Consider the following 25912-nt stretch of genomic DNA (forward strand, 5'->3'; position numbering starts at 1 on the left):
CTCAAACACCCCCAGCTCATCTCCTCCTCCGGGCTTTTGGTGCTGATGGTACCATGCTTGGAACAACCTCTCCTCTTAGCTCATGAGACCCACTTTAGCCCATCATCGAGGTCTCAACTAAAATGTCACTTCTTCCTGGAGGCCTTCCTCCACCACCCTGTCCCATCATTCTCCAAGCCTCTCCCAGCCTCATCTCTTCCTAGCCTTTGTCGTCACCTGAGACAACAGGTGAGTGTTTCGTCCCCTCTGCCGTCTGCTCTGAGTCTAGATGCCTGGCTCATGGCAGATGGCCCGTAAATATTTGCTGAATAAACGAATGCAGGATTCACATCTAGCTCTGCTCCACCGGCCTTCCAAAGGGCCTCTTAGCCCCTGTGCCCACAGCAGCAGAGATGTTCTCTCCTGATTAAACATCTTTAGGCTGCATTGTGTGCAGAAACCTCTTGGGATGCAGAGGCCCCTGCAGCACGGAGTGTGACGTGTCTCTCTCCAGTGCTCTCTGTGAGAACACGTCAGGTTCTCTGTCTTTTGTCTGCAGAGCAGCTGCAAGTGTAAACGTGGGCTCAGTCACATGGAGGGCTAGAAGCCCCCAGCAAAGCGTTTCACCTGCCCCTCTTGGTGCTCTTGCTCAGCACTGGGCAGGACCTCTCTGTTCTTTTAAATGAAAGGAACGCCTGTGTTTCAAAGACTCTCTTCTGTGAAGTTTCTGAAAAGGTTTGCTTACCTTACTTACTAATTAAAGGCAAGCCACATTTTTTCCCTCCCTGGTCTCTGTAGTCATACTGCCAAGGCCACTTGATAGCCACAACCAGATTGGGTTACATGGACACCTGCGATAATGCCATTTGCTGCGATGATTGAGTGGACAAGGCTGAGTGACTTGGTGGAAACATTTCCCGATTGGACTAACCTGTTGGCGGCCTGCTCACCACCACACTGGCTTTTATAATGAAAAAGGAAATTATTTCTGCTTTTAATGATGGCGGCTCCAGAAACGGTGAGTAAAGTGGGTGGGGGAAGAGAAGACGCTTCTAAAAGACAACTTCTCAGCATTTCTCTATGTTGTGAAACCTACCAACCACGGCCTGTTTGTTTGGGAAAGGGGCTTCCTTATCGAGGTGCAATGTTTCAGAAAGCATTTTACCATGTATTCTTATTCTTGTTATAAAGTTAAGCTGCGTAATTTGCCACATGCTGATAGTAAGCAGCAAGTATTGGCAAGAATCGAAGTCAAAAATGCTGAATGTGAATTTATTAGTTTTCTAAGATATTCTTCAAAACTACTCTTGTGATGGAAATGAAATAAACATTTTTAGTGCATAACTCTTGCTTAGATTTTCCACGTGAAACAGCATGAGGACAAAGTTTGTTTTAAGCGACTTAATAGTTCCCTTTTGAATTTCAAACATTGCAACAAGCAAACAGAGAGAAAATGAAAATGAGGGATCTAAGTATCTATGTTTCTATGCCTGTGGGAACCTCTGGATTTTAGCGCTTTGCAGCAGCAGGTTCCTAGAGAACTCATGCCTGATCCCTGGGAGAGTGAAGTGGAATATAGTTGGGAACGTTCAGCCGTTTCTTGCTCCCTCCGCCCCTCTTAGAGTGACAGGGAATGACTTCGAAAGGCTTCCGACCTCTTTGGTGTTGCGATAGTGGAATTCTCTTGGAGGAAACAGAGCGCCAGTGTAGCTTTGGTGCAAGCCAGCAGTTCCCAGCCACCTCTCCCTTTGCGTTCTAGTGGGGGCTGGGCACCCAGAGGGCGCGGATAGTTTCATCCTTAATTAGGTCATGCCTGTGTGAGCCAGGAAAGGGTTGTGTTTATGGGAGGCTACAAATACTGTGGGCAAGAGTCCGGGCGCTGGCGCCATCTACATTTTTGGGGCACCGACATTATGTGAGTATTAAAACTTCTTGTGTGTATGGTAGGGGTACCACATGCGTGGGCAAAGGGTCGAGTTTACATGGGAAAAAGAACAATGACAAAAAAGAGAAGGAAAATGCTTTAAAAGCAATTTATCTTCCAAAAATTAAGGATACAGTAACTTCTCAACGGTCAAAGGGCATATCTCTAAAGACATGCTATTTGACTGATTTTAAGATTGATCAAACAACAATGGGAAAGTCATTATTTTAGCAGAATTAAGTTCACGTTTTTTCGCTAACTCTAGAAGTTTCTCTGTTATCTGTTGTGGCTCAGAAAAAAACGCGTTCCCACTGGACAGATAGTTTTGATTAATCGGTACTGAATGTGCTTTACGTGGATTGTCGAATTTCAAAGATTTAACGTGATAAAGATGCGTTTGATGCTGTAACTATAAACCGAGAAGCAAACACCTTCTGTTCTCCCTGGCGAAGGAAGTGGAGGTAGAGGTGGGGCCGCATCTCAGAGGTCCTGAAATAGTCACCATGGGGGAGAACGACCCGCCTGCAGCTGAAGCCCCCTTCTCCTTCAGATCGCTTTTTGGCCTGGACGATTTGAAAATCAGTCCTGTTGCGCCAGGTAAGTGGAACCAGGTGTGATTTCTGTCCCCCCTGACCCCGCCCCAATCTAGATGACAAACGTGGCTGAGTGTCCCTCCGAGGAAGTATCTCCCCAGGAGTCCTTGCACCCACAGCCGGACACGTGTGCTTCCTCGGGGTTACAGAATCCCAGAAAGAAGGAGCATTCGAGAGGGCATCACTTGCCAGCTCCCTAGAGACAGGCCTTTGCATTCTCTGGATGGAGGTTTTCAAAATTGAGGCTCCAACTGCCCCCGGGAGTTGGGGGTCAGATCCTGGCCAGGAAATCTCTGAGCTTTCCGGGAAGTCCTGAGAGCCAGTGCTCACTGGCCCTTCCAGAAAAGTTAAAATAAGTTGGACATCACTGAAGATATTGGAAGCCTCGATTAAAATCCTACAGGGAGTGTCAGAGTTGCTCCTAGCCGTAAAGGAAGGCAAGCTGATTTTGTAAATAGGTTACAGACGCTTGGAGAAGCAGTGGACTCCATAATGCCTTTCCAGCTGGGATCTTTCAGGCAAGACCCTATCAGGACTCGTCCTGATGAGCTGTGGCTCGTTGGTCCCGGATGCAGTCAGGAAGACTGACCTCTGGGGCTGGGAAGGGGAACACCTGGGGGCTCTGGCTGAGGTTCCAGAAAGCATGGAGGGGGGGGCTCCCCGAACGATTCCTTTTAAACTGCCTGGAGGATTGATGTGGGAGGGGTGGTAGAGAGGATGGGAGAGGGGAGGAGAGGTTTCAAGTAAGGGAAAAGATACCCAATTTAAAAATACAGCTCAAAAAATTAGCATAAATGTAAATTTAAACAATACTCCATAATCACCTGATCCCCAAAACTTACCTGGATTTTATGTCTGCATTCATTCTCTTCTGGTCCTTGCCCATAGGTACACACTCTTGCACAGTGCAGACAGAGACAGATGTTTTTCCATGTGCTATTTGGTTTTTATAAATGCCTTTTTTTTTTTGGTGAAGAAGATTAGCCATGAGCTAACATCTGTTGCCAATCCTCCTCTTTTTGCTGAGGAAGATTGGCCCTGGGCTAACACCCGTGCCCATCTTCCTCTACTTTATATGTGAGATGCCTGCCACAGCATGGCTTGACAAGCCGTGCATAGGTCTGCGCTGGGGATCTGAACCTTCGAACCCCGGGCTGCCGAATCAGAGCATGCCAACTCAACCACTACGCCACTGGACTGGCCTCATAAATGCCCTTTTTTTTAATAGCATCACAACATTCCATCAAATAGATGTAGTAATTTACATAGTCATTTTATCATCATTTGACATACAGTTGTTTCTAATTTTTTTTTTATCAGGAGGACTAGCCCTGAGCTAATATCCGATACCAATCCTCTCCTTTTTTCTTGAGGAAGATTGGGCCTGGGCTGACATCTGTGCCCATCTTCCTCTACTTTATGTGGGATGCTGCCACAGCAGGGCTTGACAAGCGGTGCGTTGGTGGGCGCCTGAGATCCGAACCTGCGAACCCCAGGCCACCACAGCAGAGGGCGAGCACTTAACCACTGTGCCACCAGGCCGGCCCCTGTTTCTAATATTTTTATAAGATAAATAATATGAATGTGAATAGTGCTATATATATTGCTCTCTGCTAATTTTTTATTATTTCATCATGATTAACTCCTTTAGTGGGAAAGAAAAAAACTTTTTTAAACTTTTCTTTTTAAATAAAGCAATGTATTGTTCATTATAAAAATTTAGAAAATACAGTTAATACAAAACGATTTTTTAAAGTTACCCACAATTTTACCATTACTCACAGATAACCCTATTAGCACTTCATCGTTGGATTTCTTGCCTTTTTCCTATCAATATATTGCTATTTCCCTTTGGAAATGACATATACTATTTGTACCATTTTGAAGTTTTTTTTTTTAACTCAACAATCTCACATTCATTTTTCCATGATGTTAAATAATTAAATATTCTTCAGGGGTTGGCAAAACTATGGCCCAGGGGCCAAATCTGGCCCACTGCCTGTTTTTATAAATAAAGTTTTATTGGAACATAGACACATCCATTTATTCACATATTGTCTGTGGCTGCTTTCACACCATAGTAGAGTTGAGTAGTAGTGATGGAGACCATGGGGCCCATAAAGTTTAAAATATTTACTATCTGGTCCTTTACAGAAAAGTTTTGCCAACTCCCTTTCTCTGTCATTTAAGTATCTCTATACCATTTGTTATTTCACCAGTTCCTTCCGTCCGTCATTAAGCTGCATGCATGCAGTATTATAACATGCATCAATGTTATAAATACCACTCCTCTAAGTGTCCTTGTAGGCAGAAATTTGTGTACATCTATGATGACATCTTAGGATAAATTCTTAGAAGTGGAATTACTAGGTCAAGAATTCCATCCATTTTTAAGCTTTTTGGTACTATGTCCAATTTGACTCTCAAAAAGTTTATACAATGTATACTCCTATTGGCTGTAAGTGGAGGTCCATTTCCCTTTGCTTTGAACTGCATTGGGTATAATAATAATAATAATAATATCATAGCCATGTTGACATGTAGTTATGTCTAATTTGCATTTTTTTCATTTCCAGAGAGGTCGAAGTTTCCTTGTGTTTGTTTACTGTTTGCCTTCCTTCTTTGGAGAGATGCTATGCATTTGGCTTTTTATTCCAGAACAAGGAGAGGGTGGGGCCCCAGGAGGGCCCACAGGGCCCCGTGGAGGAGGAGCTGTAAAGGGTCAAAGGTGAACTGATACAAAGGTTCTGACTGGACAACAATTGAATCAACAATTTGGACTCATTTCCTCGATCTAACTCTTAGATACAGAACAACTGGAACGATAAGAGGTCATTCTTGGGGTCATTTGAAGTGTAAATGGAGAGTAGGCGTCTCAGTGGGGTGAGGTATTAGTTTGGTGCAGCCTTCTGGGGGTGGGGAGGGTGGAGAAGAGAAGTCTGCTCTGCTAACTCAAGACCACGAGTTGGTTGCCCTGAAAGGATTGGTCCTTGACCCTGAGATGAGACAGCCTTCATCATCACGCTGTCATTCATTCATTCACTCATCCATTCAATTGACTAACATTTATCGAGGAATACCGCATGCTGGGTGCTGTTAGGTGCTGAGAACACAGCCACCACAAACACTTGCTCATCCAACCAAAGCAGAGACTTGCCCTTTGTCTCTCTTTGTTTCTGTATCCACGTTGTCACTGGGTGTGCGATGCGTCGTCTTATTTCCCTGCGCTCTTTCCCTTTTCTCTCTACCCTTTTCCTTCCATTACGCCTTTCTCCTTTTCCTCACACTACACCCCTTTTTTCCATTTTTATCTTCAAATTCTCTTCCTTTTTAGGAGGCCTCAAACTATATTGACCATTTTGTAATCACGCTATTGCCAGAGGGTGGAGTTGTGGGTCTCCAGAGACAGGCAGGGAGAGGTCTTTTTGGCTCTTCCGTGGGAAGCTTCTGGGCTCAACGTCTCCAAGACCAGGAGAGGAGAGGCAGGGGCTGTCTCTGTCCTGCGTGATCCTGTGACGCCTGGAAGGCTTTCTCCCCTTCCTGCATTCCAACCTTTCTAATTTGAAGTGGAGACAACTTTGGCATAGGTGTATTTTCAGGATGGGTGAGATAATTTGCATGAAATGGCCTATTCTCCCTAAAAGTAAAGGGTGCGAATGGAAATTCTCCTGGTTGCCCAGAGAGCCTTGTACTTGTGGGTATCTTAATGCTCTGTGCATCTTCTTTGCTGCCCAGTCGGATGGGTTCTTTAGGCAAGAACTGGGACGGGTCTGGAGTTTTACCTTACCTGCAAGCTAACGAGTCAGCCTGCCACAGTGCCCTGGATGCTGGCAGAAGACATGAGACTCCAGGGTCAGACACAAAGGACTGTGTTAGTTACAGCACAAGTAGCACACGCATCCTGTTTGAGTTGGCTATCCTTGCCCCCAAGTCCCATGGAGGCAATATGGAGGAGACCAGGTGTATGTTGCACAGACAGTGGGTCTGCGTCATAGTTAAGGAACTCAGAGCTATGGGAACCCAACTCTTTTATAATGTGCTGCAAGCAGACCTATGCAAACTTTCGCCCTAAGGAAGACCTTATATTTACTAAGCTGGACTGTTCTGGAGAGAGACACTCTCTGTATCTTCTAAGGCTGTTTGCTCTGCCAACATTCTTGAAGAGTTGGTCTGGAACAAAGACCATTAGTGTCCTTGTGCACAAGACTCATGGAGAATGGTCTACTGCATCATCTGGTGACCTTCTCAGAGGTCCCAGCTCTCCCTCTCCTGAAAGTGCCCTGTTTGGGTTTTGCTTGTCACCCTCCTCTGTAGGGAAATGTCCTTGGGAGTTGAGGCTCTATATCCCCTCTGTTAGTTTCCTAGGTCCACTGAAACAAAGCACCACAAACCAGGTAGCTTAAAACAACAGAAATCTTGTCTCACCACTCTGGAGGTTAGAAGTCTGAAATCAAGGTGTTGACAGGGCCATGTTCCCTCTGAAAGCTGCAGGGGAAGACTTCCTTGCCTCTTTCTAGCTTCTGGTGGTTTGCTGATAATCTTTGGTGCTCCTTGGCTTGTAGATGCATCACCACAATCTCTGCCTTCATCTTCACACTGTCTGTGTCTCTTCATGCTATCTTCCCTTTGTGGCTGTCTGTCTTTGTGTCCGAGTTTCCCCTTTGTATAAGGACACCAGTCCTATTAGATTAGGGCCCACCCTAATGACCTCATTTTAACTGGATTACCTCTACAAAGACTCTATTTCCAAATAAGATGCTATTCTGAAGTACTAGGGGTTTGAACTTCAACATGTCTTTTTTGGGGGCCACAACTCAACCCCCAACACCATCCCCTAACCTGGGACGGACAGAACTGGGTCAGAGTCGGAGAGCGTGGGGCCGAACTTCTAGAGAGTGTTCCCCCTGGAAGGTGGCACTTTTTCTAATTAAGGCTACTTTCTTTGGGCTGGAACATTCTCTGCATCGAGGGCAGTGGGAATGAATAGCTAAATTTTAAGTTTTATTTTATTCAAATGCGCTGTTCAGCGGCTTTTTGCCCTTTCACCCGCCCTTGGTTTCCAGATGCAGATGCGGTTGCTGCACAGATTTTGTCGCTGCTGCCACTGAAGTTCTTTCCCATCATCGTCATTGGGATAATTGCGTTGATATTGGCACTGGCCATTGGTCTGGGCAGTGAGTACGATTCATTATTTAGTAGGTTCTCAGGTGCCTACTAGGCATTAAACTTTCATGAGCTCCCCCCTCACAGCAGCGCAGCGCTCCCACCCAGCCTTAATTACCGGAGGCTGGCGCCCTCGGGCTTTGCTGACTTTGGGTTTTCTGTGCCTGCATGAGTGTAAAGCCAACCTGGGGCCCAGCAGGGGCTGTTGGCCATGCTCGGGGCTTTGTCACCAAGGAAGCTGCCCGGTTAGAAGTGTCCAAAGGCAGCTGATGAAACAGAATCCCGAGGGCAGGGGGGCTGGTGCGGAGCTGAGTGGAGGAGACAAGGAGGCCGTTCATGCAAGGCCGCGCACGCCGGCCGTTCTTAAAATAAGGTGTTTGTGGCTTTTGAGAAACGGAGTCATTTGAACGGCATCTCATAGCGAACAATTTGTCATTTTCTCTTTCAAGTGACTCGATCACAGATCAGTTTAATTCTCCACCTGCTTACCTGCGTCGTCGTCCACAGTTCCTTCACTTCTTGCCCCGAGTCAGAGAGAACAGGAGGTGGATTGGAGGGGCGAGTCCTCACTCAGAGCTCCTTGCTCAGCCGGCTCAGCCGGTCAGTCCGCAGCCGCCGTGCGCTTTCTCTCTTGACCTTGAGCCCTCCGGAGTCTAAATTCGCCTTAAGCCGTGGCTCCAGGCCACTTAGTGAGACAAAGTGGGGCAGCAGCCGCACCCCCGGGCATTTGGAACAGGAACTGGGCTGAGGGAAACCGGCTGCTGACAGAGGCGCAATTTCAATGCAGGTTTCATTATTAACGCGCAAGCTCAAGGCCATGTGGCAGGTGGGCGGTTGTTAGTGCTGTACACTGAAGGAGCCCTTCCTTATTAACACTCCCTTCTGCCCCTTCCCTCAGTCCACTTCGACTGCTCCGGAAAGTACAGGTGCCGGTCGTCTTTTAAGTGTATTGAACTGACAGCTCGCTGCAACGGGGTCTCAGACTGCAAAGACGCGGAGGATGAGTACCGATGTGGTGAGGGCATCCCTTTTCACTGCAAAAGCAGGAGGAAGTCAGCACAGCCCCACCCTGACTTTCCCATCTGTGAAATGGGTCCAAGTCGGTGCCATTGTCAAGTCATGTCCTCAACTGGGATCCATTCGCCCCAGGAGATACTGGGCTGGGTGTAAAGGGAAGGCCGGAGCTTAAATTCAGTTCAGGAGACTACACAAGCAATAAGAAGAGACCTCTAAGAGAGCTCAGGGGGTCCAGACAGTAAGAACTGTCACTGCCCTGAGAGGGTGGGGGGCGCTGTGGGTGAGGAGCAGGTCAGGTTCAGCAGAGCAGGGATCTGAGCTGGCTGCAGAGAAATCTCCGCCTGTGGTCTCAGGGCCCTGCCGGCCACTGATGGACTGTTCTTCCCGTGCATCGGCCAGTCCGCGTGAGCGGGCAGAACGCCGTGCTCCAGGTCTTCACAGCTGCTGCCTGGAGGACCGTGTGCTCTGACGACTGGAAAGGTCACCATGCTAATGTCGCCTGTGCCCAGCTGGGGTTTCCAAGGTAATTTAAGGAGTCTTTCCAGCTCATGGGTAAAACATTAATAGTGATAATATGATCAAGAGAGAGACACCCATCGTTTAGTGGGGCACTTACAGGTGCTTGTTATCATATTGCGTCATCATGGCAACCCTATAATGCTGACATCATCCTCGCTCTACAGGTGTGCAAACCAGGGCCCAGATGCGATAAGTGACCTGCTCAAGGTAGCTCAGGAAATGGCACATTTGGGGGTGTCTCAGCGCCAGGACAGGACCCTCGATACAAACATACAAGAAAGAGCTTTGGAGCTGAAAACTAACCCCCTAGATCCCAGGCTGCAGCTGTAGGGCAGCTTCCCGGGCACCCCCACCTGCTGGTGGGCAACATGTGGCCGTTCATACACACTTCCCAAGGACCCCTAAAAATCCAAGTCTGAAAAGTCGGCAATTTAGTGAAAGCACAATCATTCAAAACAGTTGTTTAGCAACATGTAGAGGAAAGGACTGTGGTAGCGGATTCTTCACTTTCAGCGTTTGGCCTGTACTGGGATCAACTGATTGCCTCTGTAAAGGCTCTATTTCCAAAGAAGGCGGTATTCTGAAGTACTAGGGGTTTGGACTTCAGCATGTCTTTTCTGTCTACGTGACATTTTGCACTGAGGCGACACACTTTCGCCCTGACGTGGGCCCCCTCCCTCTCCGGCCCCTTCCTCTGACTCCGACAACTGCTGTCTTCCATGGCGCCCACAACTTCACTTCTGCTCCTCTTTGCTCTCCGTTCTCAGAGTTCAGAGCAGGCAGGCTGAGGTCCCACGCTCCTCTCAGGAGGTCAGCATCCCTCTCTGCGCCCAAGGGAGCCGCGCGCTCAGAATCCACGGAGTCTCCCTCTCCAGTGCGATGCTTCATATTCTCAGCCCCTTTCTCCATAGCCAGTGAAGCCCCAAATGTCCTCCAGCCCACATCCCTGGACCTGCCTCCTTCTCACCTCGCAACAACCCGGATCCAGAAATCAGCTAGATTTCCACACACCACACCGCGCCACTTACACATACATCACATCACACACATACCCCCCACCCTACCTACACACACACACATCACACAGACACACACACTGCATCATGCACACACACGTCACGTCGTGCACAAACACACACATGCACACGCGTCACACACATGCACACCCCCCCCCATCACTCAAAGAGCTGAAAGCTTCCCCATTCGGCGTTCCTGTTCCCTGCGGAGGCCCTTCCTTGGACTTACAGGGGGGCGTCCTTTCCTCTTCCTGTCTCTCCTCCTCCTCCCTGCTGGGGCATCACTCCTTCCTCGAATCCCAGGCCTCCCCTCTATTATATGCAGAAGGACCCAGCTGACCCCTTTCCCTCTCCACCCCACTCTTCTGGGCAGCCCGCTCTGTCCACCCCAGCCACTTGGTGAGATAGCACTTCCTGCCCTAGTGCTCCCTCCAAGGGCAGGTCTGGAGAGCGCAATTTTTCCAGTCTGTCTCCTCCACATTGTCCGTTTCCTTTACTCTAAACTTGTTCTTTTCTTTCCTGTCTTTGCTTCAACTCTAAAATTTTCTTCTGTGTTCTTTTTTGTTTATTCTTCCTACTTCTCTCTTTAAAGCCCTTCTTTGATCTTCTCTGCTCTACTATATCCTATGTCAGACATCTATGATTAAAAAAATGATAGACCGTCAAGTCAGATCGCCTGGGTTCAAGTCCTAGTGCATGCTCAGCCCTGTTACATAACTCGTGCCTCAAAAATAGGGATCGTAATAGATGGGCTCCAAAGGGTCATCATGAGAGTCAAAGGACCTGAAGTGATTGGAAGTGAGCCCGCGCATAGGGACGCCCTGTGAGTTTGTGGTTGTGGTTGTTACTACCACTTGAAGGCTTTGGCAATTTAGGGGGCTCCAGTTTCAGCATTTGGGGTCCCCTTGCATTTCACACTTCCCCCTCCTTGTAGCCCAGCCCACCTGTCTTGGGGTCTCCATCCCAGCAGCAATCCGATCTTTCACCCAGCGCCCACACTATCAGCAGGTTGAGCAATGCCTGGGAGGGCTGGGAAGGTCATTGCTGCTGCCTTGATTACATTTTCCTCAGAACTCAACTTGTCTGAACTTTGCATTCCATGTGCGCTCCTCTCCACAGCACACACAGTAATCTGATGAAGGCCTGTTTCATAGGCTGGTGTCTGAGTGCGTGAAGCAAGCCAGCTGTGTTGTGTTTTGTTCATTCTACGAAGAAAGGGGAAAATGGCCATTCATTCGCCATGGCCCATCTCATAACTCTTCAAACACTTGATTTTTTAAAAAAGGGTGCCTTCTTTACCATTGTTCTCCAGAAGACCTGTTTCCTGAAACTTTAAACATTGACTTGCTCCTGGTGCCCCCTGATTCCCTTCCTTCTACGTGTTCATCTCTCTCCAACGGGAGCCCACGCCCACTCTGGGCAGACTGGGAAAGTCCTTCATCCTCCCCCATCTGTTGTTCTTGGGGTGCTCGGTACCCACTTTGGTGCCCACCTGAAAAGGCCCCTCCTAGTTCTGTGTTCTGTTCCCTTGGGGGCTTGCTTCAGGCCAAGCAAAGCCCAGTTCAGTGGAATGTGTCAAGGGGGCCCACCAGCTACACCAGGAAGAGGTCTTCCCTCCTATGTGCCTGGAGCCCATGGAGGGTGGGTGGGGCTGTGGGGTGGGGGCCAGAAGGTCCACCAACCCAGACTATGCCAGGTCTGCAATGCCTTGCTAAATTGGTGAAAGGAAGCCCTTGACAGTTTGGGGGGACAAAATGACATCCCTCCAGTGTGATCCTTGTGCTGTTGTGACTCAAGCACAGGTTGATTTGAAGCATAGAGTCAATTTCACACGTCGAGTCTGTGTTTCTAATGTGTTTGCAGTTATGTAAGTTCAGATGCCCTCCGAGTGGACTCGCTTGAGGAGCAGTTCCGAGAGGACTTTGCTTCCATCAATCACCTCTTGCCGGATGACAAAGTGACCGCATTGCACCACTCGGTGTACGTGAGGTAAGTGGCTGGGCAGTGCTGCTGTCCGCACTGGGGTCAAGCATCTGCTAGGTTTGCAAAGCTGTGTGCAGCTCCACAAGGACTCAAGAGGTGTGAGGGTGTTTTCTCCAAGTGCACGGTGGGGGTTTGGCCACCTTGGTTAGACTGGGTTCACGCACCAGGCTGGGGTGCAAGAACTTAACCCCAAACTGGGCAAATAAGGCCCGACAGAGAAAGGGAGGAAGGATGGTAAAGGAGAAATAGTGATGTGCACGTCATAAATGCGCCTCTCACACAGTGGGCGCTCTGGATATGTTTGGGGGAAGGAAGGAAGGGAAGGAGGGAGGGAGGGAGATGGGGAGAAAAGAAAGGAGGGAGAGAGGGAGGAAGAGAAAAAGAAATTAAGAAAGAAATGTTTCCTTCTTTGTTCACCATTTATATTCCATGCTTCCCTCAACACCTCATGGGGGAGGTAAAATGAGGTGTCCTTAAATGACAGTCAGGTACCTGAGGCTCAGAGGGGTCACCTGCCAGGTGAGTGGAGATACAGTCAAATATTCTGAACCCAAGTTCCATATGCTCTTCTGACACCTTGGACCAAACCCCAAGAGGAGGATATTCTCTGCTCTGGGAGACAGCAGCCTGTCAGCCTGTCCATCACATCATTAACACTCACCTCTGGACCCACAGGCGATCTGTAGGGACAGCACATCTCTTGGGTTCTAAACCTCAGTCTGGTGACACTAGCTTTTGTTTGCATGATTGCATGACAGGACTGGGGCTCTGAAGGCAGGAGAAGTTACAAAGGGATCCGGGGTGGAGTGTAAGCAAGCACGCGCCCCGGATCCCAGCCCTGCAGGGGGAGCGGTGTCCTTTTCGGGGCAATCATATCTCTACTCCAGGGAGGAGTCCTCTCTGAGGTGTGTGTGCCCCAGGCTGTGAGGACTTCATGCCAGGAGAGCTGCCACGCCGTCCAATGTGCACTCCATCACCCCCAGGGGCCAGTGAGGAACATCGGGGTAAAACCGACATGCAAATGACACCAGTATACGTTTATATAATATAGCTCATTGTGCATCTGTTATCGTTAGCTGCACAGGGCTTAGAAACGCTCAACAGCCTCTCACATACACAATACTTCTCTGTAGTCGAGGGTTTTATAATGAATTGGGAGACCTCACTCTCCTGGTATTTTTATATACACTAAAATTGTAATCTGTATTTAAGAGCAGGGGAATAGGGTGTATTTTTCTTTTACTCCAAGATTAAGTAAAAACAAAAGTGTTCATTTCACAAGCCTTGGGTATTTAACATTAAGCCCACTCTTTTCCCTCTTTAGGGAGGGGTGTGCCTCGGGCCACGTGGTCACCTTGAAGTGCACAGGTAAGTCAGAGACGCAGAGATGAGTGGAATGCAGCGCTCACTCACAGACTCCTGTGTCCCTGTCCCCTCCTCAGACTGCTGGGAGTCCCTTCCTCCTCCGTGCCAGGTGGGAACTCTGTGGACCCCACCTGACGGAGGAGGGGAGCAGAGTCAGCCTGGTCTCACCTGTCAGGTGCGGGGAGGCAGCCCAGAGTGACTCCTCAGCAGCAGACAGGACCATGGTCCATGATGTCCTGTCACTCCGTGGTGGCCCCTGTAGCCTGACTCACCAGTCACTTTATCCTCCCCACTCCCCCAGCAGAAAAGTGTGCACAGGCTGCTTAGTGCCCCAGGCCCCCTCCTCCCGGGACAGACGCCCCTCGTTCCTGGCAGGGCGGAGGGTTCTTGTGCAGGTTGGGGGCTGAAGAGGTCAGGCACATGCCCGCCAGCCCCTGCGTCAGTGAGGAGGGGGCTGTGGAAGGTCCCCATGCTCCTGGCGTGTTGGCATCATCCTGGGGACATGGGCATCATGAGAAGGGGTGCTGCCAGCACCAGGTTCTTTGCTCTGGCAGGCTCTTCCCACTGCACCCCCACAATAGCCCACTCGTCCCACGTCTCCGGGGACCTGCCGCCACCCCTCATGCTGTGCTCCCCCTACAGCGCTCTTTCCCGGGCTGCAAGCTCTGTGAGGGAGGCAGGATGTGAGGGGGGGAGAGGTCTGTGGCTGCGACACCACTTTCCCCAGAAAGGTCTGTGGGACCGACCCCCCAACCCTCGTTCTCCCTTGGCAGCCTGCGGTCTGAGACTGGGTTATAGCTCGCGCATCGTGGGTGGAAACATGTCCTCGCTGGCGCAGTGGCCCTGGCAGGCCAGCCTTCAGTTTCAGGGCTACCACTTGTGCGGGGGCTCCGTCATCACCCCCGTGTGGATTGTCACCGCTGCCCACTGTGTGTATGAGTGAGTCTCCCGACCTCCTGGGTGTGGGTCCTTGTCCTCTGCAGCCCCCTGTCCAGTCTGGGCCACGTGGGGATGGGGCTGAATTGGGTGATCAGCAGCAGGTCCACAGAGCAGGCAAACAGATCAAATTGTCACGAAGTAATGTCCCCACGGAGGAACCCCTCCTCCTCACCGTGGACTTGTCACCATTGGCTGGGTGTGATTGGTGACCCCGAGCTCATTTTAAAGATTTCAGGCCTGCAGCTCTTATAGAAAAGATAGAAAGAGGAGGAAAGAAGCTCTCTTGCAGGAGGAAACCCACCAACATAAAGGCCCTAGATCTCCCTGTAGTTAATTATGGTGGACCATGTTGTGGTCTGGAGATGGTGCAGGGTGTTGGTGGGCATCTAGTCTCCCCAGAGCAGTCTCTCTCAAGGGAGGGTAGCATAGAAGAAAACCACAGAAAATACTTCCAAACACGGAGGTTAATTCTCCCTGTTATTTTTACCTGCCACTATTTTGGTTGCTGTCTGATCGAGAAGAGGCCTTGATGGACCCCTCACAGTCAGCAAAGTTGAGCTCAGTCCTCCAATGTTGAGAAGATGCACTCAGAGGTGCAGGGAGCAAGATCTATCTAGGAAATGCATGGGGTGCGTCTGAGCTTCTGCAGGGCGTGGGAGCCGAGGTCAGATCCAGGCATAAGCAAGCAGGGCAGTGGGAAGTCTCCCGCCATCTCCCTGGCACTGGCTCACGGGACACCTGATGTCCGTGTGTTAAAGCGCTTGGGTTTTTCCTGTTTACCTCTCAGTCTTCTCATTGCAGCCTGTACCTCCCCAAGAAATGGACCATCCAGGTGGGCCTAGTTTCCCTGCTGGACAGCCCAGCCCCCTCCCATCTGGTGGAAAAAATCATCTACCACAGCAAGTACAAGCCAAAGAGGTTGGGCAATGACATCGCCCTCATGAAGCTGGCTGGGCCACTCACCTTCAACGGTACGTCTGGCTTTCTTTGTTGTTCTGTTGTTTTCATTTGTTTCCAGAGAAATTTGTAATTGCTTGTTGAAGCACTTTTATGATGGCTGCTTTACAAGCCTTGTCAGATAATTTCAACACTTGATTCGTTTCAGTGTTGGCATCAACTGATTGTCTTTTCTCGTTCAAGTTGTGATTTTCCTGGTTCTTGGTATGATGAGTAACTTTCAATCATAATCTGGACATTTGGGCTATTATATTAGGAGATGCTGGGTCCTACACGCATCCTCAATTTTAGCAGGCGGTCACCCTGTTCAGGTTGACTGTGCAGGTCTTGATCTACTATTGTGGGCTGTGGTTTTGGATGATAATTTGATTTCAGAGCCTTTGAGGTTCTACTTTGGTCAACTTGGTTTGTCTGATGCCCCTGGGGTTCCCATTGGTGCCACTTTCTCTCTGCTGGTGCCAGCTGGAGATGAAATGAGCTTCCCCAGGCCAGGCTGCCTGGTGCCTTTAGGTGGTGGAAGGGCATCTCTGGCCCATGGGGACAAAGAGCTTTGTCCTATCTGGGGATTGTTGTGGTGTGGTCCCCCAGCCAGTGCCACCTGCTTGCCCAGTGTCTCTAGATGGAGGATGAGAGTCTCTATCTTATCTAAGAAAGAGAGCACCTCCCAGGGCAGCCAGCTGGTTGTGGGGAGATCCTTCTTGCAGCCATTTCTTTACCACCTAGAAGATCCCGGGCATCCTCAGCTCCCTGAAGTACTCAGAAACATTCTCTCCCAACCAGCTGCTGAGTTCAGCAGGCTCTGTTTCTCCACGGGAAAAGTCAAGTCCTGGCCTCTGGAGGTTATAAAAACACCACAAAAGCCACACTGGATCAAATGTTCTGCAGATGCAAACAAAGCATTAGGGGCCTCCTCCTAAGTAAATTAAAGCCCCCCCTTCTCCTTTCCAAGGAATACGGCAGCTTGGGGTGTGGGCAGAGTGTAAGAAATGAGGCCCCTTATCGGAGCAGAATCCTGGCGCAAGACTAGCTGCAGGTTTGACCTGGCAGAATCCTCGGCATGTTTATCACGTGGCACACGTACGCTCTAAAACAAATCTTTCTAGGGAAACAAAGAGAAATTGTAATGTAGTGTTCATTTGTTAATTATTATTAATGATACTTGGTTATTCAAAATGAGGTGCCAACACTTGCACTTTGACGAAAATTAAAATGAACCCTCCCCTTATTCCTTCTGTGCCTGTCCACTAGTGTCATACCCAGGGAAGCTTAGCGCGTCTCAGAGTGTATTCACGTGAAAGCCTCACGACAGCCATGACTCTGTCTTTGGTGGAGGACTATGTGACACAGCCCACAGGGACAGGCAAGTTTGTTGCCTCTAGATGTGACAGGAGGCATAGGAATATTCATGGAGTGACGTTCTGTAAGGCAACCTCCCCATGGTCTACACCAGGAGTGGGCGAACTATGGCCCACGGGCCAAATCTGACCTTTTCTTGTTTTTGTAAGTAAAGTTTTATTGGAACACTGCCAAACCCATTTCTTTACTCTTGGCCATGGCTGGTTTCACACTACTGTGGCAGAGTTGAGGGGTTGTGACAGAGACCACTTGGCCTGCAAAACCTAAGAGATTTACTATTCAGCCCTTTACAGAAAGAGTTTGCTGGCCCGTGGTCTAGACTCGCTCGTGTTGCCACAGTCTAGGGTTTTCTTAAGGCTTTAGTGCTCTGGTTGGTGGTAGGGGGTGGGGTCCCTGCTCTGAGCTTTCAAACAACCAAGGACTTGACCTTTCTTTGGGAGATCTTTGCGCTCCCCAGAGAGGTAAGCCCTGATGAGATTGTTTCCTCGGACTACTGCTTCAATTGAGTTGAGAGTGGTTGTTTCCCCTTTAAACAGAGATGATCCAGCCAGTTTGTCTGCCCAACTCCGAAGAGAACTTTCCTGATGGAAAAATGTGCTGGACGTCAGGATGGGGGGCCACAGAGGACGGAGGTCAGTGGTCTGAAATCAAGATTCTGAGTCCAGGGAGCCCAGGACTGAGATGGCTGGGGTACATGCCCACAATGACATGCTCCCTTCCAGTGCCCCAATGTACTGTTCCTGTGGGATGCCCATACGTCCCGGTCAGGGAGTGTGAGTCCACTGCGGGAAACACGCAGTTGGCCGAGTAGCTGTGGGTCATGAGTCATGGTCCCCCTTATCTTGTGACAACATGAAATTGTACTTTCTCAAGAGAGAAATAAAACACAAAGGACAACCGTGGACACTCCTTAGTGGAGACACCTTTGCCAACACAGCAGGTGGTTCTCCCTCTTCCTCCTCCCCACCGTGTTAACTAAGTACATAAGGAGCCCGGATGGAGAACTCCTCCCAAGGTTTATTCAGAAGACAGAGATTTGTAATCGGTGAGGAAATTTGTCTTGTGTGACTTCAGAAGATGTGTTATTTCATCTGACAAAGGTCAAGTAGAAAAAGCAAACAAGACCTTATTGCTGTAGTCATAATAGAAGAAGTAATGTCAATGAGAACAACCCGTGTGGAGGAAACCTTGGCCGTCCTTTTGTCAGTAGGGGCCACAAATGCGCTCACAATTCTTGGATTTCCCATCCGTTGCTTTCCTCGTTGGTAGGAAGAGTAGTAGTTTCCTGGGGCTGTCGTAACAAAGAAACAGGGTGGCTTAAAACAACAGAGATCTATTTTCTCACAGTTCAGGAGGCCAGAGGTCTGAAATCAAGATGTGGGCAGGGTTGGTTCCTTCTGGAGCTCTGAGGGAGAATCTGTTGCAGGCTTCTCCTGGCTTCTCGCAGCTCCCGCTCTCCTGGGCTTGTAGACACATCACCCGAATCTCTGCTTCTGTCTTCACACGGTCTCCTCCCTGTATCTCTGTCCCCAGCCTCCCTCTCCTTTCTCTTATAAGGACACTAGTCTTTGGATTTAAAGCCCACCCTAAATCCAGAAGGATCTCATCTTGAGATTCCTACCTTAATTACGTTTGCAAAGTCTCTGTTCCAAATAAGGTCACATTCTAAGGTTGTAGGTGGACATATTTGCGGGGCGGGCGGGGGTGCACAGTTCAACCCAATACAGAAAGTTCAGTATTTTCCTCTTAAGACTTATTAGCTGAGCACACTGCCTCTTGAATGTCCAAGGTACATGGGGGCTTACCCAGAACCAGAGGGTCTATGTGGACTTGCTTGGCCACACTCCCACCAGCACCTGCACTGGTGTCCACCTTGGCTCAGGGGACTTACAGCTATTTGTAATTTCATGCTCACCCACTTGCCCAAACCCTGCTCTGTGCCGACATGGCTGGTCGAGGGGCTTCCGGTTTTGTCAGAACCAGTGGCCCCGCGACCTCTGCTTTGTGGTGGGGAGCAGGGACACCCCTCTACCCTCCCCTTCCTTTCACGGTGAGTTCTCATTTGGACCACCAGACCACCAGAGTGGTTCTTATTGTGTGGGACTCCGAAGACGAGGCGCTGGATCACTAGGCAGATTCGCCACACGCCAGGCTCTAAGCTGAATGTCTCAAGGAGGTACCTCCTGCTTCTCATGGAAACCCTGAGGGGGTGTTATTTTCGTGCTCATCTTGAGGGCAAAGGAGACTGGGGCTGAGGGGCTCTGAGCATCTTGCTCAGGCTCACACAGCCGCGTGGTGGAAGATCTGGGATTCTACATTCATGCTCCTCCGCCCATGTGCCTATTCGTGTTGTTATTCATGAACTTGAAGTGCCTGAGGATGATTATTCCATCGTCTTCTTCGAATCCTTATGGGATGATAGGGACAGGCACCACTCTCAGCGCAACCTCATGGCCAGGTGGTGCCCACTGCAAGGACAGTGGGTGTGTGGGTGGACTGGGGAAGCCCATGCAGAAACCATGGTGTAACCCACACTCAGAGAACACTTACAGTGTGGGTTTCGAGGCACTCAGACCCACATGCCACCAGCTGACACACGCTGAAGGAATGGGAATAAGGGTGTGCCCTGCTGTAAGCCTATAGAACATAAAGATAACTGGGTTTATGAGTAGGTTGAGTTAGAGGCTGTTGATCCCTTCAGGTCAGTGGTGAGGCTGATCCACCACAGGTGTGCTGCTTTCCTGTTGCTGCTGCAACAAATGACCCCAAGCTTAGTGGCTTATAACAACACAAATGGATCGTCATGTTACAGTTATGGAGATCAGAAGTCCTAAATCAGTCCCGGTGGGCTGGAATCAATATGTCAGAAGGGATGCATTCCTTCTGGAGGCTCTGAGGGAGCATCCATTTCTTGCCTTTTCCAGTTTCTAGAGTTGGCCCACTCCCCTTGACTCGTGGCCCTTCCTCCACCTTCACAGCCAGCAGCGCAGCATCCTCAATCTTTCCCCTCGAACCTCTGCTCCCTTCATCGCATCTCCTTCTCGGACCCTTTTAAAAACCCTTGTGATTTCATTTAGGGTCTACCCAGATAGCCCAGGATCGTGTCCCCATCTCAAGGTCTAATCACATCTGAAAAGTCCCTTCTGCCACGTGAGGATTGGGACATGGACTTCTTTGGGAGGACATTTTTCTGTCAACCACCCCAGGGTTCCACCAAGAAGCTGTGTGTGTGAGACATTGTTGGGCCTCCATTTCCCTTCTGTAACCTGTTGTTCTGGGAACTGATTAGGCTGGTGAGGGTCATGTGCTTGGCCCAGGACGGGCCCTGGGGAGGTCCATGTTGGCCACTGTTGCCCTTATGGCCTCTTGCATTGGTCCCTTTAGGGAGGTGAGCGGCCCTGACATGAACCATCTGTAGGGAGCAGACCCTGAGGGCTCGCCGGTGCTTGCAACAGACCACGCGCCGTGCATCTGCAGGCGTGGCCTTTGCCACCATCACAGCATCTGGTGGCGTGCCCCCTGCTCCCCACCCCCGCCCTGGATGCGTGCCCTCTGAAATCCGAGTGGGGCCCCCCTCACTGCACGTACCCCCATCTCTGACACAGGCGACGCCTCCCCGGTCCTCAACCACGCAGCTGTGCCTTTAATCTCCAACAAGCTCTGCAACCACAGGGATGTGTATGGGGGCATCATCTCCCCCTCCATGCTCTGTGCCGGCTACCTGAGAGGCGGTGTGGACAGCTGCCAGGTAGGGGCCCTCGGCGACCTCTGGGAGTCATGCAGCGGGTGAGGCGAGGCTCTGGTGCCGTGACCCAGCCCGTGGGACAGGCCCCCGCCAGCATTTCTCTGTGACTGACTGAAAAGCAAATTTACAGGGCGTGGGGAAGAAGTTTGCTCAAGATATCACTCCTTTTCCTGGCCCGGGCCTGTGTTTACCCAACGCTCCCACTCTGCCTGGGGGCTGGGTGGCCAGAGCAGTCTGGAGGATGCTTCCCTCTCCAGCCGGCTCGCAAAGTTTGCAGGGGGACAGAAGGGGTGGAAGGCAGTGGGACGGTGAATCTGGGCCTCCAAGGCCAGAGTGGGTGAGGCTCCAGCACTGCCGGGGTCCAGCTGAAGCCCCCTGGCCAGGCAGACCCTCCTTCTGACAGCGCTCCCTCAGCTGCACACAGCTGCCCTGACCATCTTGGGTTCAGTGTATCTAGAATCTGGCAGGGAGACAGCTGGGGGACACCGTCCCCGAGGGATAAAGGATCCCACTATTGGGAATTCAAGTCAGTTCTAGAAGGGCTGGTGTGAACGCAGAGCCATCCCCGAGAAGTATTTTGTGATATGGTGGAAAGGGGAATCCTGCCACTATGACGAGGAACACCCCTTGACAGTGCCTGTTCTGTCACTGTTAGTCTCTTTCCTTGCCATCTAGGGAGACAGCGGGGGACCCCTGGTGTGTCAAGAGAGGAGGGTATGGAAGTTGGTGGGAGCAACCAGCTTTGGCATCGGCTGTGCCGATGTGAACAAGCCTGGGGTCTACACCCGCATCACCTCCTTCCTGGACTGGATTCACGAGCAGATGGAGGTGGGTGCAGCTTCCTCCCCTGCTCACGCTGCTCCTCCTCATTCCACCACTAGCATCCGTTACGTGGGACCTCAGTCCTGCTGTACAGAGCCAGGGAGTGACCAGTGAGTTGTCTATTTGGCAAACAGCGACTTTGCGGCTCCTGGGTGTCTGACGAGAGCACAGCTAATCCCATGGGCAAGGCTCTGTGTGGGTGGGGCCCTGGTGGGGTGGGCACACAAGAGGGAGACCCTGGCTGGGACAACATGCCAAATGGGGAAAGGAAGAGGGGCAGCTGAAGGAGAGCCCTTGAGGATGGGGATGAGGCGAGTGGGCAAGGGTGTGCACAGAGGAGAGAGTGGACGAGGTGGAGAGAGGTGGAGGAAGGCTGAATATGGAGGACTCCCCAACGCCCAGTGACGAGTGTGGACCTTGCTGGGAGCCAGGGATGGGATGAAGAGTCTCCAATCAGGAGGGGGCCTGGGCAGCTCTGTTCTTTGGGGGCCCTCCCTGGAGGGGGGACGTGGAGGAGGGAGACAGGTCAGTGAGGATGGCTTGGCAGGACCAGGACGGCAGGGGGCGCCCTGGAGACGGCGGGGAGGAGGAATGGGATATCCAGGGAAAGGGAGTGCCACGGCCGATTCCAGGTCCCAGCGCAGTGGTCTGATGGTCCAAAGGACGCGTGGTGACACCCACCCGGGGAGCAGGGGGAAAGGCTGCAGGGAGGTGAGGCCGCCATGCAGGAGCCTCGACAGCATGACTCCTTCCACCTTGTGGGCCCTCGGCAAATATTTGCTGACTTGATCTCTGACTCTGAGCCCCACATCATGCCTTGGACCAGTTTCAAGGACTTTTTTTTTAATTGAGGCAAATTTACGTAACATAAAATTAACCATTTTAAAGTGAACAACCCAGTGGCATTTAGCACATTCACAATGTTGCACAGCCACCACCTCCATCTAGTTCCAAACATTTCCGTGGCCCTGAAATGAAACCTTGTAGAGTTAGACGGGCACCCCGCCCCCCCAGCCTCTGGCCACCAGTAATCTGTTTTCTGTCCTTGTGCATCAAAGACCTTTATAAAGGCTCCTTTTATCTGAAACAGCTGGCTAAGAAGGACGTCAAACTCCTAATGTGGCACGGGCATTCATTTCCACTTCTTCCTCCTTGAATTTTTGCTTTAAATGAGAAGCTACGTAGTGGCTCCCATTGTGCAAGGCTGAGGCCCGGGGCTGGGCCTTAGCCTGGTTTGAATTCCAGCCCTGCTGCTGTGTAGTTGAGTGTCCTCTGCAGGTATGAATAGCTCCTACCCTCAGTGTCCTGCTCATTGCAAGGTAGCCAGTGCCAGGAGACAGGCCATCAGGAAGCACCGGTTAATAGCCGGCAGACTGGCCCAGTGCTCAGACTGAGGGGCGTGTAACGCTCTTCAGACAAAATTCAACCAAAATTGTCAACCTCTCAGAGAACAGACTCGGAAAGAGCAGCCTCCTTGCTGCAGTGGCCGAGGACGGCCTGTGAGCGGAAGCCTAGGGTGCGGATGGCCACACTGATGGCCGTGTGGGCTTGGCCATGTGGGAGATGGAGGGTGGGATAGGAGGAGCAGGCCCTCCACATTCGCCATGAAGCCACAGAGGTGCACCTTCCAAGTGGCTGCACGCAGGGGCAGAGGGTCTGTGTGACCAGGCTGGTAATCGTGAAAGTGGAGCTTGCAAGTCGAGCAAGTTGAAGAAGCAAACTCCCAGTCTTCACGCTGTCGAGAAGTGCTAGGGGCTGGGCGGGGGGCAAGGTTCCATAATCACTCCTGGAACCTTCTAACCATGATGTTGCGTGATGTCTTAGCCCATTTCCCCTCAGCACCGTCCTGGGTAATGATGCTAGGGCAGTCCCCGTATTACAGGTGAGGGGACATGCTTAAGGCCCCCCAGGCTAATAAGAGCAGAGCGTGAGTCTCACCACATCCGTGACTCCAGCCCCAGCACACGCAGCAGCAGAATTGACAGCTCTCCACCCTGGGGCGCATAGCACTCTCCCTGGCTGTATGTTAACACTGAAGATCCCCAGGACCCTTCTCCAGGGGGTCTGATCAGGGAGCGTGGGATGAGGGCCCTGGCGATTTTGTACATGGGGTCTTGAGGGCACTTTGAGAAACACTGGTGTGGACCATGTGGCTCCCTGGGAGGGTTTCAGGAAGGGCTTCCACTCTTCCCCCGAGGCTGGAGGAGCAGTGTTGTCTGTGATGGCTGGCTGGCTCCCTAGATGCCTGGGAGAGCATCTTAGTCATCAGCTGCCTTGGGCCCACTGAGGGCCTGTGTGAGACCCGCCCTTTTGCGAGTCTCTCTTCAAATGTCCTGGAAGATGACCCAGAAGAGACTTCCCTTCCCAGGAGAGGTTTTCAGGCAGGTCTGCATTTTTAGTTGTTTTTTTGAACATCGATGTGAGGGCCTTCCAAGAGCTCACACATCATGAGGAGAATTGCCCGTTCAGCTGACAGGACTGCCTGTCACATCATCTTCATTCTCATCCAGTGGTTTTCTCTATCTAGTTGGGGCCTTCAACAAAATTTTCTGACTCAAACCAGTACTTAGCAACACTGACACTAAGAGCTGGAAAGTTCACGTGGAAACTATGGAAAAAATCCCAGGTCTGCAATAAAAAACGCAGGGGCGTGGCTGGTTGGGAGGTGCATACGGGTAGGAAAGCTATTTCACGTTTATCTGAGATCCGCATGGAGCTGGCAGCCTCGTCCGGTGGAGGCGAACCTTGTCCTCATGAATTGTGAACAGCCAATGCTTCACTCGGGCTGCAGCGCCGATGCCCAACTCAAGTTTAATGTTGGAGACATGGCTTGAAGTGCTAAAAAAGATAACACCTATGTTTTCATTTCTAGAGGGACCTGAAAACTTGAAGAGAAAGGGGAGACACCACCATCTCGAGTTCCTGCCACAGTGGAGACATTCCCGTCCGTCCATGGATTCCTCTGTGGACACTTCCAACAGCAGAGCCAGAGAAGGAGCATCTTTCTGTTCCTCTGCATCTAGAACAATTTCTTGTAATGCCTCTAACAAGGCACAGGGGCATGGACTAAAATGACCTTGAAGCTCCTTTCTGACCTTCACAAAGCACAGAAGCAGGAACCCCTCCAAAGTGCTACCTTTTCCCACTTGCCCATCTGGTTTTCTGTACAGGGGTCATTCCACATTCCTGAGAAGATGGGCACATCTCACGTACAAAGCGATTGACAGCCACTGCCTGGACCTGTGGGAGCACAGTCATTGCAGATGGAGCTGTCTGCACGCTTTTCTCCCTAGGCACCAGAACCAGACCAGAATTTTCTACTCTAAGATCTCTTTTCGCATGTGGGAACTTAATCTATGAGTGGTTAGCTTTAAGGTTTATTTCTATTATTTCTTTGTAGCATTTGGTGCTTTATGTATTATTGTCCCTTGCTTCTGAAGGGTGTATGCTCTCCTAACGCAATCATCAGTCAGAGCTTGTCTGAATGAACACTGACTGCTCGTGTAAATCGAAATCATAAGCTTGATTCGAGAGGCTGGATTACTTTGATCTCTTCTGTATACATTGTGGGTTTTGCATTTTTCTGTTAGAACAGGCTTCTCAGCATATCAGCTTTATCTTGTATTATATCACAAGACTCAGAGCAGAGTAAGAAAAGAAAGCACTGAGACCACACAGGACTACCTAACCGCATGCAGCGGGTACCGAAGGCAAATAGAGTTGATGGTCCCGTGTCATCAAGACCAAAGGCTTCCCTCCTGCTTCACATGGGCCCTTTAATCTTCCACACACCTGCAGGATTAGAGACCCACCGGTTACCCAAACACCTTCTGTAGTATAGTCCCCATAGCACACGCATAACAGAGGAAGGCTACTTGGTAAGTATCATTGTCCAGCGGCACTTTATTACAAATGAGTTCACCAGAATACGAATCCATCGCTTTGCTTTGAGGCAACAGTGGGAAGATAGGTGAGTTTCAGAGAGATCCAAGGTGGGTCCAGGTGCCCCCGGAAGGGAGCGGCTCTGGGGAGCCTCCCAGGATGTGGCTGAGATGGGGATGGAGGAAGAGAGGGAGAGAACACTAAAGGCAAATGGCCATTTAGTAATCATCTTTGGGTGTAATTGTAGCTGTATTACATAGTAATCGTATTTGGTCCTACACAGATCTCTGTATATGTCGGAAAGTGGCAAGACCATTTCTATTTTAAGTATTTTCCCAGCTCTCTCTGAAAGTAGTGGTAGCTCACGTACTGAAGATCCAAGCTGTGAAAAGATAGACGATTTCATATGTGATCACCTCAGCTGGGAAAACTGGACCGTGGGGTCAGCAGACGTGTATTTCTAGCCTGTTATGGTTTCATTCTTCTTTGATTACTACTGAGTTTTGTTGGAAAATATTTGTCTTCTCACAGCCTTTCAAAAGGTCTTGGTAATGCTATTAGTGGGCAATTAACCAGCGTGTACCATGTGCCTGGCTCCATTCTACGAATGTTTCATGTGTTTCCTTGTTTTCTCATCACAACAACACTGTGA

At 50.4% G+C, this 25912-nt stretch overlaps 1 protein-coding gene across 1 annotated transcript; it reads left to right on the forward strand.

The window, feature by feature from the left end:
- The first annotated feature begins 617 nt into the window (after window positions 1-617).
- TMPRSS3 (transmembrane serine protease 3) lies at window positions 618-25178 on the forward strand. The gene is made up of 13 exons (XM_087417817.1): window positions 618-997; window positions 2356-2500; window positions 7560-7670; window positions 8558-8674; window positions 9076-9199; window positions 12075-12200; window positions 13519-13562; window positions 14333-14498; window positions 15300-15469; window positions 17348-17443; window positions 20417-20559; window positions 21232-21384; window positions 24251-25178. Exons 1-13 carry the CDS (start codon window positions 977-979, stop codon window positions 24266-24268), a joined length of 1434 nt encoding a protein of 477 aa, XP_087273943.1. The 5' UTR covers window positions 618-976; the 3' UTR covers window positions 24269-25178.
- Window positions 25179-25912: the final 734 nt, after the last annotated feature.

Source organism: Ceratotherium simum, chromosome 27 (assembly GCF_057802395.1).
Source record: "Ceratotherium simum simum isolate JZ-2026a chromosome 27, ASM5780239v1, whole genome shotgun sequence".
NCBI lineage: Eukaryota > Metazoa > Chordata > Mammalia > Perissodactyla > Rhinocerotidae > Ceratotherium > Ceratotherium simum.

Coding starts and splice junctions, on each gene's coding strand:
- TMPRSS3 (XM_087417817.1), top strand. CDS start 977: ATGATGGCGGCTCCAGAAACG. Junction 8,675..9,075: donor GGAGGATGAGTACCGATGTG/GTGAGGGCATCC, acceptor TGCATCGGCCAG/TCCGCGTGAGCGGGCAGAAC. Junction 14,499..15,299: donor GCTGCCCACTGTGTGTATGA/GTGAGTCTCCCG, acceptor TTCTCATTGCAG/CCTGTACCTCCCCAAGAAAT.